This window comes from Rhagoletis pomonella, unplaced genomic scaffold, assembly GCF_013731165.1.
Source record: "Rhagoletis pomonella isolate Grant_MI unplaced genomic scaffold, Rhpom_1.0 Rhpom_scaffold_00003, whole genome shotgun sequence".
Classification (NCBI taxonomy): Eukaryota; Metazoa; Arthropoda; class Insecta; order Diptera; family Tephritidae; genus Rhagoletis; species Rhagoletis pomonella.
The window spans coordinates 91,373,065-91,388,571 of record NW_023458557.1 but is presented as its reverse complement, the minus strand read 5'-3'; the positions used below and the strand labels follow the sequence as shown (position 1 = coordinate 91,388,571).

Genomic DNA, 15,507 nt, shown 5'->3' with positions numbered 1-15,507 from the left:
TGGCAACTCTTTCGCGTAAAGATTTAGAGGTGATCCTTAAATAGGTACATATATTAGCTATCAAATTAATACATTTTTAGTGGTCGCTAATAGCGTTCGAAAAAAAATTTTCTCAAATCGCAAAACTTCGACAAAATTTCGAGTTTGGCCAGCTTTAAGTCAGCGAGTTTACGAGTTTATGTATGTATTTATGTATATGAATAATTTTCAATATGATATCAAATTTATCAGATTTCAAATCAAAATTATGTCGAATGTTTGCGATTTAACAAAATTAATTTTTTCAATCCCTGGCAGCGACCGCTAAAAATTTAATTAACATTTTTTTGAAATTTTCGGAAATATCTTTCTTCTGTTTCTAGAAAAAGATAAAGGGGTACACCATATAACATTTATATATTGTTATTTTTAAGGACCACCCTAGTATGCAAATTCATGTTTACATATTTTTACTATAAAGATTACGTCAAAAAGAAACAACAAGAAAACGGTACACTGCATGATGACAATTTATTTCGTCTTCAGAAGATTGAGATTCGGTTTGTGTATCCTCAAAATTCTCTACTTAAAGCATGCCTTTTACTTTTGGATCCAAATGATTTTCAGGATATTATGTGCAAGTTTTTCTAACCAACCTTTTTCGGATTCATAAAATCTGTTTTGTTGTTGCAGCTTCTTTCTTTTCGACGCTGGTTTGGTTTGAAATAAATTCTTCCACATGGCTTCACTTGCTTTGCAATATTTTGGAAGGGCTTTTAAATAACATTTACACACATATCCCGATTTTTATATTATAAACGGGTTCCGTCTGGAATAAAAGTTATCAGAATTGAAATAAAGAATAAAAACAGACGATATTTACTATTCTCTTCCATTCAGTTGGAATTTTTGTCCAAACACTTCCACGTGGTATGTATTTTTGATAAAATAATGGAAGACTGTATCTGACAAAAATTAATAAGTTCACATTAAAACATGTTTTTCTGAAAAATGCGCAAACCGCTTGTGCAAATCTTTTAAGTTTACTTTTATATAAAGTCTTGCGGCTATAACATTTTGGGAAAAAAGCGAAAAGAAAAATTCAGCATGAAAAATTTTTTTTTTTACTAAGTACATACAAGTTATTTCTTATATCTCAGAAACCTATGAAATTATGTAATGATGAAAAGTTGTAAAACAATCAACACACACTGCTTCTTCAACAGCATGGTACCTTCTAACCTAATAGTAACCTTAAACATTTCAAAACACTCTATAATAACAAACATGAGCTCGATTTCGATATCGGAAAAAATTGTTTCTTGATGAAAAAATAACTTTGAGGTGTTGGGCGCGGCAACAGGCAGTAGTTAAGAACCCAATGTTTTTACACGAGATTTGGTACTTTGCTATGACTCTGTTGGTGTATATTTTTTTATCTTAAACACCAACTTTCGCAAAATGAGTTTTGAGCATCGCCCTCTATGAAGCGCCATCTATGGTGCGTCATCGAAGCCGAGAGAAAAACTCTGCATGACATTACGCCGCTGCATAATCCCCACAACATAGGGATTCTAGGGAGTTCCATTTTCCTTAATAAAGAGAGCAAAAAGTTGGGTATTTAGAAGAATTTGAGGTGACTAATACGGCTATGTAAAAGTATGTTGAGCAACACCACCAGCTCCGTCAGAATTGGATAAGGCCTGTCCGAGCCGTTCAATACCAAACGTGGTTTTAGACAGGAACACTCTCTATCATGCGACTGCATTGAATTATAAAGCTGGTGACGTAGTTTTCGGCTCCACTCGTCAATTCAATCCCTTCTATGTACACATCCTGAAGTCAAAAAGTAATGAAAGAATAAAATTGGTCTTCAATAGGTTCAAGCTATTTTAATTAGCTGAAATGTTTTATTTCACATACTGAGTTCCAAAAGTTATTCAAAATCTGCTCCGAGCAAACAATTACATACTTATTTATGCTACCAATAAATTGCAAGCGGCAGTCAGAGCCTCATCGAAACACGATTGCGCGAGTGCTGATGAAGGAGCTTCAGGGTCGACAGTTGGGTCTGAGGCGGCTGAGGATGAAGCGGCGGTTGTGGAAGAGATAATTGAGGAAGCAGTTGATGAAGCGGTGGTTGAGGATGGAGCGGCGGTTGAGGAAGCAGTTGAAGATGAGACATTGCCACCAGCAGGAGGTCCAAACTGAGGTAGATCACCAGGAGGTCCGAACTGAGATGGACCACCAGGAGGTCCGAATCGTGGTGGAGCATCCAATCCTGGTAAGTCGCCTAAGCCGCCATGTGCCGAAGGGTCTTCAAATTTTGATGGACCATCGAATCCTGGTGAATTGCCAAAACTATGAGATCGTTCAGGTCGCAAAATGTGTCCTATTAAAAATATTTACTGATTAAATATGTGAAATATTTTCAAGAATTGGACGTCTAATAAGTCACCTTCTACGAAAACGGCGGCGAGCGCAAAAAGTGATAGTGCCGTAAAGACTTTCATCATCTGGCTTCACAGTGAAACTTTTGCGAAATGATGATTTATTTTAATTTGAAACTCTTTTATACTGTGAATTCACTTAACGGAAATGAAGAAAACATATTTAAGTAAATATTTTTTAAAACTGGATTATCAGAAAGACAAATATAAATAACAGATTGAAAAAGCACCGAATTCATTTGAATTTTTCGTTAGCAAACACTCTGTTCAAACAGCCGAAATGGATTTAACTAGAACTAGACAAATATGATGAAAACTCATATTAACGATACACGGTATTAAGTAGAAGAGCACGACTTAACGGCTTAACAAGCTATGTAGCCAATGCTTACATTTTTATCCCCTACAGATCTCTCAAATATTCCTCGGTCATTAGGTCTTGAGGTCTCGTCCAACAATTGATCGGATATATTCATACCTGCTTTATCAAGTCTTATGTCCTTATAGGTGACGTTCATGTGGTCGCCGAGGACGAACTAACTGCAAAACCGCAATGCAGCTGCAGCAATGGGAATTCTCCAGCTCCGATTCCTTCCTATACACCTCACTGCGAAGTATGAGATGCTTAAGGCAATATACCGATTCGATGGATAGTCGAGAGGCCACCTCCGCCTAGTGTTGGAGCGAGAAGAGATGGTGTAAGGGCTCTCATTAGCAGCATGTTACCGAGCAAGAGTTGGTTTTGGTGTGACATTCCTTTTTGTAATATTTCTCTCAAAAAATCACCCCAGATAATAGAAGAGTTTAAGCTTAAAAGTATAAAGAGCTTAAACATTTTTCCAATGAAATCACAGTAAAGAGATTTTTGAACGTATTATCGAATTGATCCAGCTCAGCTAAATCTTAATATTTTTCCTGATTATGTTAGCAGAAACCTTAAAATATAATAATATTCTTAATTCCGATTGGAAAACTATAGATTTTTTTATTTTGAAAGCGCTACCCCCTAATGTACGTACACATGTATATACTATTTATTTATTTATTTATATAATAAAAGAAAGTGAAAATTTTCTTACAGACTATACAGACACAAATTCAACTTAGTTTTATTTAACAGCGATTTAAATCTAGGTTTTGTTGTAGAGAAATCAATGTCAGACGAATTATAAATAACTTGTTTAATTCAATTTATTAACCATGTTCTGGAACATCGAGACAACAGGCACCTTTTTTAAATAAAATGTATGTATTATTTATTTTCGGTGATCTAATAAAGGAATTTTGATTGAAGATTAAAATTAACACACAAAAATATTTAACAAAGCTTCTTTTCAAATTTCTCGTTTGAGATAATTTATTTTAATCTAAATTTTATTTTTTCCCTGCGTTCGCCACTGCCTGAATGTATGAGCATTAGACTGGGTCAAATTAAACGAATGTTTTTTTTTTCTTTCCGTCCCAAATGAAAATTTCATTGTCGGCCACAAAAAAAAAATTATTGTGGTGAAATTTCAGCCCTATATTCTCATTTTTCAGTTAGCGCTCGCAAAAATAGGAATTTCTAATGAAAAAAATGTTTCTCTCTATTTTTTTAACATCCAATTAAATATAACCCATTCAATTTCTGTATATCAGGTGCAAGTTTTAAATAGCTAGAACCAACCGTTAATTTTTGGCAACGAAACACTAAAAAAAAAACTTGCCAAAAATTCAGCGCAGGTATTAGTTAATTCAAACTTGCACTTATTATACTAAAAAAAATAAGGTTATTTGTTTTTATTTATTATACATAATTATTTATTAAAAAAAAAAGTTGCGGCAAAAAATTGTGTTCATTCAAAATTCTTACTTTTGCTAGCGCTACTTGATAATTGAAAAAAGGGGGCTGAAATTTTGCCACAATTATTTATTTGTGACCGACAATGAAACTTTCATAAGGGACGCAAGACAAAAGATAGTCCTTTAAATATTTTCGATTATTCGTCTTTTTTCAAAAGCGGGTTTTCGAGTTATTCGAAAAATTGCAATTAAAAAAAAATGGCTGCCGATTTTGAAATTAAGAAAAATCCGGATGAACCGGTTTTGTTTTACATGGTTTACACGTAGTTAAAATACATATATTGGTATGAAGTCATGACGAAAAATTACATTAAAGCTACATATTAACAGTAAAGATAGCATTTAATTAGAAAAGAGCAAAGCAAAATAAATTCAACGTTTTTTTTTTTTTTAGATCAAAAGTAAAACAAATAAAAATCAGTGAAAAATTCACGTTATATCTTATAACTTTTTTTATACTTTATTCATTTTTTTCTGACTTTTTTTCGTACTTAAGTAGTTTAGGCGCCAAACATTCATTTATTGGAATCAAATATGATACACTGTAAATCCCCAAACAGCCTGGCATATAATTTTAAAACTATTTAGCGAAGCCAAACTGGAGAAATCCTTGAAAACTTCGAAAAACTCAGAATTTGTATTGTTATTGAGAGACCAAGATTTGTATTAAATAAAAAACTCAATCTGTTGTATAAAAAAAAAAACCGATTTATTCGATATTTGAAAAATCAAGATTTCAAAATACCGACTATATATACCCAAAAAAAATCGGTTTAAAAAAAGCGAGTCAATCACCCTGGTAGATATACTGCGAAAAATCGTGTGTAATTAGAAATTTTCATTAGCGCGCTGGGCCTGCTTTCGTGTTCCACGTGTAAATATTACAGTAAGCTGTGTGTAATAAAAAAAATCCAGAATGGATATTAACATACATATGTCGTTTACCAAAGTCTACCACAATAATGATTAACTTGAAACGTGACATGCTCATTAATACTGTAAAAAAATTAAAATATCTTTAAAATATATATTATACATTTAGTTCGTTCAATTCTTTATAAACCAAAATCATAGACATATATAGACATATAAGGGAGGTTAATTCTTCAGTTTACAAAAAGCAGAAAGATGAAAATATTCACCGCACTATTTATTATCGCCTTTGCTGTGATCCTTGTTGAAGGTGAGTGCACTTATTTAAATATGTACATACGTAAATGTATGTATTAGATTACGAAAACATTATAACAATAAGATGCAAAATATCCCTCCTACAGGTCGTAAACTTGGAAAACTTTCAGAATTTGGCGGACTTGGACCTCAAGTCGGTGGTGAACCAAGACGCTTCGGTGGTTTCGGTCATGACGGTCACCATGGCGGTCACGCTCCTCATGGTTGTCACCAACATTCACCAAGTTCTAGCACAGAAGCAGCTACTGATTCCTCAACTATCTCATATAAGACTCTCCTCAAGAAAATCTTAGGTTGATTTCGACTCATCTACAGCATGGCAATAAATTATGCGAGCATTAAACTGATATATATGCAACGTTATAGATGTTGTTATAAATCTATAGTTAGGTTTGTTTGCGTTGTAAAAAAGAAATAAGTATACAATAAATATGAATGAGTATTACATATATATAGCAATAAAATTATCCACTACAAAAGTATTACGCAGCCTCCGAATGGTAAAAAAAAAACTGATGAAAGCATAAACGCAGAAAACAGCCATCAAAGTGCACGACACGCTACTAATATTTCTTCCGACTATTCTGATATAACAGGACATATCAAATGATATCAAATTTATCAGATTTCAAATCAATATTATGTGGAATTTTTGCGATTTAAAAAAAAAAAAAAATAGTTTTTGCAATACCTGGCAGCGACCGCTAAAAATTTATTTAAAATTTTCTACTGTTTCCAGAAAAAGATAAAGAAGCACACCGTATAAAATTTAGATATTGTTATTTTTAAGGACCACCCTAGTATGCAAATTCATGTTTACATACTTTTACTTAAAATATGGTTTTGGATGGTAATCAAACAGTTTTTTATTCACATAGGACGTTGTGAGTTATCTACAATACATATTTACAATGTGCGAGTATAAATAATTTGTTCACAAAATACATACATTTTCTTTTTCTGCCTTCTAATCAAACAGAGCAGGTACTACTAGAGCTGGAATGACGTCAAATGCGATTGTATGCATTCATGTATGTGCGTAAGTATTTATGTATATATGTATGCAAATACATACTCCCAAAATGGGGAATTTACATTTCGCAATTGTTTTCAAACTACAGAACCGCTTCGTGCTTGGACGATGGCGTCCGGTATAATGGTATAATGAGGCTTCCGTAGCGAAAAACAATAATCCTGCTATTTCGATGCCGAAGCTTATCCATCTCCAGCGGCCGTAGCCTTCGAAATAAAATTGGACCGCAATTTTCTCTTTACTCCACCAGCGAGTATAATTCCCGTTGATTCTGGAAGCCCATAACGGACTGAGGTATATCGAATTCGTCATGGCTCGTCGAAACATGAATGTCTGTAGCATTAGGTTTCAGAGTAAGAAGATCCATCGAGGTGCACGCGTGTCTGGCTTGTTGGCGTGTCCTCTTGTTTTCGATGCAAACTCTCTACCCACTCAGGTGTACGTGGCGTATGAGTAACACCCGTTTCTAATCATATTTTATACAAAAAATCCTTGCGCAATTTCATTTGACCAATCATCATTTGCTTATTTCTACATCGATTTTCTTCATTGGTAGCTAAATTTTTCAAATATTCCTCCTACAGGTCGTAGACTTAGAAAACATCTAGAATTTGTCGGACTTGTAGGATTAGATGTACATCAAGGTGATCTTCGGTGGTCACCCACATTCACCAAGTTCTAGCCCAGAAGCAGCTATTGATTCTTCCTCTGTTCGAATATCTTCAACAGATTCCTCAGATAAGCCTCTCCTCAAGCGAATCTTGAGCTGATTACGACTCATCTACAGCACGACAATAAATTATGCGAGCACCTGTTGGGTTGCCACCTGTTCCAAAAGTTAAGCGAAATAACTTATTATGGGTATCAAACGAAAGTGTTATAAGAAAGCTCTATTTAAAAAATATTTTTAAAGGGAGCTGCTACCGGCTTAACACACAGATAGCTTATGACTTGACTTGTCATATAGCATATTTTTCATAAGGGATACCACCTGCTTAATAAGCTAAATTCAATCTTCTATACAGACGGATCGCAGAGGTAGCTGGGCGTAGGGCGGTAGCCGTTTGCGTGGAGTTTGGCCTCGGGAAATCCTATAAGGCACCAAACTACTGCAGCATTTTCAAGGTGAAGGTATTGACCACAAGGAAGGTATCTTTATATCGATAGTCAGGCTACAATAGAGGCGCTATTATCTCACACAACACTTTTCAAGGAGGGTACTTTGTCGGAAACGATGTTGATAGAGGAGGTACCGATTTTCCTCCCAGTGGTTAAACTGGGAACTGGAACTGGACTGGACCAAGGTGTTTAGTATTATGTGCAGAGCGTATAAGATGAAGCTCACGAAGTTTGCCACGCTAGGCTACTGTTGGCTGTTCTAACTGAACATTGCCTGCTGGCACGCCTTTAAACTGGCTCTGCCTAATGATAAGATCTGTAGAAGATGCAGAACGAAAGAAGATACAGTCGAGGTTTGTCTCCTGGGGGCAGGTATATTTTACCAAGTTTTGTTCGAGATGCTTTTATTGATTCGTATTCCAAATGGTAGGAAATCAAACTGCAATGGTGTTGAAGATTAAACCTTATATTTAACAAACACAAAACCCAACGTTTTAGCTTGAGGTCTTCAATAGATTTACTGAAAGGAAGTTACCAACTGTATGAAATCTCGACCCTTGAATGCTACATAAGCCTATAAAATTTCACAAAGCTCTAGATTCTGAGATCAACTCCTACAAATCGAAGGGTTTTGGTCAGCTGAAATTGGATCCGATATAAGATTTGTTCTATCAAAATATATAAAAACTTTTATAAGGGATAGGTCACATCGAGTTTTATAAACAAACCCGCTACGGGGAGATAAAGTCCGAGTTGATAGGCCAAATCTAATGCCAGATTCAACTTTAACGCACTAAAAACCTTTGGAAATTATGGTCCGGTCTCAGATTTTGGAAAATCTATGGTGTACTCTATAATAAAAACTCAATGACCACACATTTCTGGCACTCTCTTGAAGCAATTCTCTCCTGGGCATCTGTGACTACTGAATGAACTCTTGACAAGCTAATCTAACGTATTTCCAAAGAGATTTGGTTGGTTTATAAGGCCCACGATACATCAGCACAATTACAAACTGGATACTGTCTTGAGTCAGGCATCTCACAATATATATAGGTACACAAGTACTTCATGTGAAAGAACTCCGCAATAGATATTTACCAGCTTTTCTAATACCCACTTAAAACTCTGTGTTGTGTTTATTGTGTCGATTGTTATTTCAGCTTGTCGAAAGTGTTTTAAATATAAACTAGTATTGACATCAGCGATTGGCTCTACGAAAAGTTCTGCTATGAGTAAAATGACGCACATTTCATTTATTTTTCAGTAATTCTTTAAAACAGAAACTGGTTTTATTAAACTAACCCGTTTTAGCCCTAGACGGGAATTCTATTGGAGTGACGTCAAGAGGGACAAGTATATACGTAAAACGGTGATTAAATCCACAGTAAATAGACCCACTTGATCACATATTTGCATTTGTAGAAGTAGCGACAAAGCATTTATAAAAGCAGTAAGAACAAAATAACCTCGAAGTTTTGTTGCGAGCTGCTCAGTACCGCTATGTAGAACCCAGGCTCGATTAACCCAACATTATTTTCGAATTTTTTCTAAAGTGGCCACCATTGTCAGGCAACGGCAAACCTCCAAGTGGATTTTTGCATTGAAAAGGCTTCTCACGAAAAACCAGAGACTTTGTGCGTTTGACATTTATGGCTGTGAAGAATGTTCTGCCTATAACAAGTTAGTTACACTAGCCATTTTTCATTGGCCATTTTTCCATGAATATTTCATTTACTAAAAGCAATGGCTAGGGGACCAGACGATGTGTGTGTGCAGAATCTGTTAACCATCTCGTCAGCATTGAATAACTACATAATTTCGAATCTAGCAACATTTTTCCACGGTATTTAATAGCCACCTGGCGTCGGTTCTATTTTTCGGGCGTTGTTGAATTCTGGTGCCTCGAGAACGGTGATTGGTCGGTTAGGTTTGGATGTTTTTTTTTATCTTGGGGCATTAGAGCGCTTTCTTTACCCAACTCTTTAAAAGTGACTTTGGCGGATGGGGGCCATATTTCGGTGTTAAGTTTGGCTTCGTTGCCAATTGAGGTGAATGGCAAGTCCGTCCTTCTGGAGTGCCTCGTAGTTCCCGGTTTGCCTCAGAGCGTTATAGTTGGTGTCGACTTTTGGACCAAGGCGGGTATTATCCCGGATTTAATAAAGATGACGTGGGTATTTTCTTAACCGGTGCAGGAGTCATTGGCAGCGTAGTGGATCACTCCGAGCTAGGCAGTAGAGAGGCTAGGGATTTAGAGGAGATAGTGGCCCGAGTGTTTAAGGCCATACCAGATGGGTTAGGTCGAACCCATCTTGTCGAGTATAGGATTAGGGTTAAGGCAGGAGTCGAACCTGTCAAACAATGTTATTACCGGTGTCTCCCGTCATACAGTCGCGTATGGACGAGGCAATAAAGACATGCTCGACATGGATATCCCCTGTAGTTATGAGTGGAAATAAGGATGGACCTTATAGGTTACTAGTAGATTATAGGGTTTTAAATAAATGCAACGAGAAGGATAGCCACCCCCGTCCTTATGGTTCGGCGACCTTAGACAAGCTAAGGGACGCTAGGTTCTTGTCCGGTCTGGACAATAAGTCGGGTTATTGGCAAATTCCGGTGGAGAGCAGTCGAGGCCCTTCACAGCGTTCACGGTGCCGGGTAGGGGTCTCTTCCAGTTAAGGAGAATGCCATATGGGTTGCATAATGCCCCTGCGAATTGACAAAGGCTTATAGATTCGGTCATAGGTCCAGAGCTAGAGACCCATATTTTTGTTTACCTGGACGACATCATTATCGTCTCGAATAATTTCGAGAAGCATGTAGAGATCTTGCAGGTTGTCTTAGATAGGTTATATACGGCAGGTCATAGATTGAATACTGGTAAAAGAAGCTTTAGGGAGGCGAAGGAGCGCCTAGTGACGTCCAATTCTTCCAACGAAATAAAGAAAATAAAGTTGCTTAACGTTTGACATCGATAGACTCAACTTGATAGATAAATCGACGGTGAGCGTTCGCTGTGCAAGTTAAAAAAGTGAGGGGGACTGGGAAATGTTATTTGGAATATCATCTATCGAATGTGTCTAATTTTGTAAGTTTTCTTCAAAATTTTGGCAAGTTTGTTTTTGGCCGCCTAAATCGCTCAAACACGTGCGATGTTGTACACTAGCTTCTCCTTATTCATTGATGCCGTTGCCGTTTAGGTGATACTAGCTGCCAGCTACTGTCGAAACTCGGGGTTTTTTCTAGTTTTTAAGAGCCTTGGAGAGGTTTTTCGAACTTAGCACATCGATTAACCTATAAGGTACAAAGTTTTCGGAAAATCTCCTGCTTTGAAACTAAATCATGACCACAATTTTTTATATCTTTGACGGTACTTGAAGGATTTCGGACGGACTTGTAATTGACCCGATTTATTCCAGTTTATCGATCAATTTCAATAATTTTATACATATCGATAATTCGATGAATTTATAAAACACACAAAAGTCCGATAACTCAACAAAATTCGATAACTCGATGAATTTCGATAAATTTCGATTGCTGTGAGTTTCGAGGACTCGATAAAGTTCGATAGCTCAAAAATTACACATATGTTAGCGTTTGGCCGAACCTCTCTTGCGCGGTGATGTTGTCGCACAAAAGGTAGGGACCTATAGTTTTACGCCGATTCCGAAAGGCTATTTTACGGCATAAATACACCCGGATCTTTGCCATTGCATGCCGATGGGCGACCGCTATGAAAAAAACATATTTTTTTTTTTGTTTCTTTAGTTTTTGATGTTGGGTTGAACCGGGCTTGTACCCAGGCCCTGCGAAATGGTAGCGCGAACTGCTAAGCACTACACCGCAGCGCCACTCAAAAATTTATATGTCTCGATATAAATCGTTAACTCGATTAACTTTGGATACTTCTATAAATTTCGAGAACTCTGTTAATTTTGATAGATCCATATTGTTCGAAATTTATCGACTAATTTCGATAACTTGTTACACTCTGAAATTCTATAACTATAAGTGATAAATCGATGAACTTATGTAGCCTTGAGATTTCTACAACTCGATGTTTGTTGAAAGCTCCATAAGCTTCGATTCGATAAATCGACCAATTTAAGTATGTTAATAAATATCGATAGCTCAATAAGTTGAAAGAACTCGATGCATTACGATAACTCGATAAATTTCGTTAACACTATAAATAATGATAAACAAATAAATATCGATAACTTGATAAATTTCATTAGCTTGACAAATTTATTCAAATACGAAGTAAAACAAAATACAAAAACAGCTCAAATTGAACAGGTTAGAACAACAACTATACACAAATACGGAAATTTTCAAACGACAATTTTGGACGTAATTTTAAACAATTTTGAAACCATAAAAACTTTCCGCATCTATAGAAAAATACCTTTCTAATGGTGTTCATGGTGTTCGATGCAGTATAATCGCCAAACGAAGGCGGACAATGATTATGTTACCATCTTAATTTATATATAGATACGCCGAGTCCAACAAAGCACGCTAATCGTTTCGCTTCTGTGCCAACTGACGCTAATTGGAAATGTCAAATGAAGCCAAGTCCTTCTCCAACTGGTTTTTCTACTGCAAAAGTGGCCTTCCCCTTCCTCTATTACCAGCACTATTCGCGGGAATACCAAATTCAAACATCGCAGTATAAAGATCTGTTTCTTTCGTGCTGTCTAAAGCGGCTTTTAAATCGACTTTCAGTGCTGCTACCAATCAGTACGATGGAAAAATATTTCCGCCGTTAAGTATTTAAGTATGGTACGTACATAGGTAACTTCGTGGCCATGATTGTCCTTACAGCAGTTGGCCCCGGTCTTGAAACATGCTGTTGGTCGCCTAACTCTCTGGCAAAATTTTCGAGCGTTTCTCCTGTTGGCCAGCATTTCAAGCTCGTCGCACTATCGTTTCGTTTCAGTTCCCTATCGCAGTATGGCCCTGTAGGCGGCATCTGTGTTCTCTTCAGCTAAGTGACATTCCTTATTGTACTAGTCGTTTTTTCGGGCTTGCTGAAATCCGACCACTTCTTCGGCGTCGGTACTTTATGAGCCGAAAATGTGGTTCCGCTGCTCGCATAAGTCTGTTTATTGAAGATTGCTCTCTGAGAGCAAATGTGAGTTTCGAGTGCCGAATATATTGGCAGAGCGGCCGCATATCTTATTAGTAGTTGTATAGAATATTACCCTTATGGCTTCTTACGACACTAATAGAGACTTCTTCGAAGACAAAAAATAAAGCTCAGTTTTTAAATGACGTTTTTTGGGAACAAGTGAACTTTCTTGCTCGTCACTTTTTTCATACGGAAGAAAATGCCTAACATGAACAACAAAAAAAAGAAAAAGCCAAAAATCAACGGTGCTTTGTAGGGACATGAAACATATGAGCAATTCACAGTAGCCATGGGTAATTGCGCAATTTTTTTGGCGCTAGCTCAATAACGCCAGCGCCACCTGTGGTGTCAGCGCACTAACCCAGCGCAATAGCGCAGTGTACTGAATTGAACACGGCGCCATCTGAGTGTCACCACAGTACCCATCGTCATACAGTGCAGTACACCATACAGTGGTGGCATGTCTATTATTTCTATAAGCGCTGAGCAACGCTTGTACCGCCAACTGAATTGAATTGCTAGGAATATAGTAAATGCCACGATATTCTATCATTCTTGAGTAAAAGCTTCAAATTTGCGTTCTCAACACTCAAAAGCAAAAACAAAGTACGTGTAAATTTTCAAAGAGTTTAGGCGAATTGTGTGTGTGCCTCATATGTTGCTTGGTGTTAATGGCGCTGGCGCTTTCCATATACTGGTGTTGGTGCGGCAACTCCGGCTACGGTGTTAACGCAATTGCGCCGCGCAGCGCAGTGTTACCCATGCATAATTCACAACGGTGTCGTAAGTGCCGTATTGTTGTATGTCGTAAACTTTAAAAGCTTAAGTAAATGTTTAGAGAACTTTAAACGTCAACCAACTATTTTTTAGCACTATAAAAAATCATAATATGACTTTGTTGGTACTTTGCGAACTCCCTTAATATATTTCTTAGGATTTATATGGTTTTTGTTAAATACTCAGCAAATTAAGCAAAAGAAAAATAGCCAAAACTGGTCAAAATGTTGTGGTTCTATTATTTTTGCTGTTCCTTAGGCAATCTTGAAATAATATTCGAAGTTTTGTCTATGATAACCAATAGCCCACACACCTGGTAAAAAAAAAATTATAGATACGGCCCTGCATATGTGCAAACTTGTCGTTTATCTAAGTTGCTCGCGGATTTACTGAGCTGAAGCGTGATTTACTTATCAATCGTTTAGAACATTAAAAATACCTATTAAATAAACTTGTATAACATTTTCCTTTTCAGTTCTCCATTGGCTAATATTATGGTATAAAAGGGCTTAAAACAACTACGGTGAAGTCAGCCTTTTGCAAAGTTTCCCACCAAGTAGCAAGATGAAAGTGTTCACCGTATTATTTCTCATCGCTTTCGCTTTGGTCGTCCTAGTCGAAGGCGGGTTTAGCTATTTATAAGTACCATTTTTATAGTAGATTAGTTCGCAAAACATTTTAATTATAAAACTGAAAACATCTCTCCAATAGGTAGTCGAGAACCTGAAGATATAGACATATATGAAGGTCCCCATGGTGGTCGCCGGCCAGGAGGTCATAAACTTCAACCAATGATACCGCGTGCTACCACGGAAGCAGCTGTGCCATCTACAACTGACTCTTGAATTGACTCCGTCTTATTTACTGCATACAGTTGTAGATATTTAGTACAACTTTAGAAAAATGTTATAAGCAATTAAATATATATGTATGTCACATATGTAAGTATATAACATACACTGGATTTTTCTAAAATTTAAGGGACTTTTTATAAATTTGGAATTCTCTGAAATTTTTGATCTAATTTTCGGCAAATTTTTAGCACCTTTCTATTTTTTCGAACTATTAGGAATTCTTGAACTCTTCTCTAAATTTTTCCGAAATTTTTTTTTAATCTTTCGGTATTTTCAGAATTCTGGAGACTCTTGATACATTTTTTCCTGTTTTTTTGTTTTAAGTTTAATGAAATTTTAGGACTTAATGATATATTCTTCGGAATATTTTAAAACTTTTCTCAATTTCTTAACGTTAATTGAAGTCTTATGGTATTTTCAAGATCTTTGGGACTTTTTTCCAAAAAAAAATTCAGTACTTTTTTAAAAAATTTTAAACCTTTCTGAAATTTTGTGAGTGTTTAACGTCAGTTGAAGTTTTTCGGTATTTGCAGAACTTTGGGGACTTTAAGAACGATTTTTTCGGTAGTTTTTTGGACTTTTCTGAAATTTTGGAGACTTTTGTACCTATAAGTCTAACTCAGCGGATACGTGAAAACGTTTGAAATCGGTAAAAACACCACTACTTATCATGCAAAGGTAGTTTAAAGAAAGCTGGAATGACGATATTTGATACCTGCGCCGGGTATATAAAATTCGGTTGCGCCCGAACTTATACTTCTTTACTTGTTTTTTTTTGAACTATTATAATAAATTCGAATTATTGTTAGCTTGGAATTGAATACAGTTTTCATCTATGTATTGCTAGACATTAAACTTAAAATATAGGCAAAAAAAAATTTGAGAGTTGCCACCTGTTTGAAATATGCAGTTTAAGTAAATTGAAAAGATAAAGTAAATATTGCAATATGGCTGTCAAAAAAAGAGGTTTAAGAAGGCTTACAGCTGAAAATATTTTTGTGGAGGTTGCCACATGTTTGAAAATTTTAATTTTATTTATTAAATAAGATAAGTTAAATATTGCAATATGGGTTGATACCCATAAGAGGTTTAAGAAAGTTTACTGCCGAAAATATTTTTTAG

The 15,507-nt window shown here is 36.2% G+C and overlaps 1 protein-coding gene across 1 annotated transcript; it reads right to left on the bottom strand.

The window, feature by feature from the left end:
• Window positions 1–1,918: 1,918 nt before the first annotated feature.
• Window positions 1,919–2,513, bottom strand: LOC118735775. Its single transcript, XM_036465730.1, has 2 exons — window positions 2,438–2,513; window positions 1,919–2,371 (listed from the first exon to the last, which is right to left on the bottom strand). The coding sequence occupies exons 1-2, from the start codon at window positions 2,493–2,495 to the stop codon at window positions 1,956–1,958; spliced, it is 474 nt and encodes a 157-aa protein (XP_036321623.1). The 5' UTR covers window positions 2,496–2,513; the 3' UTR covers window positions 1,919–1,955.
• Window positions 2,514–15,507: the final 12,994 nt, after the last annotated feature.

Bases quoted from the DNA above. Each gene is read 5' to 3' on its own strand.
- LOC118735775 (XM_036465730.1), bottom strand. From the start codon at position 2,495: ATGATGAAAGTCTTTACGGCACTATCACTTTTTGCGCTCGCCGCCGTT. The intron at 2,372-2,437 runs GTGACTTATTAG...TATTTTTAATAG, and splicing joins CGCCGCCGTTTTCGTAGAAG to GACACATTTTGCGACCTGAA.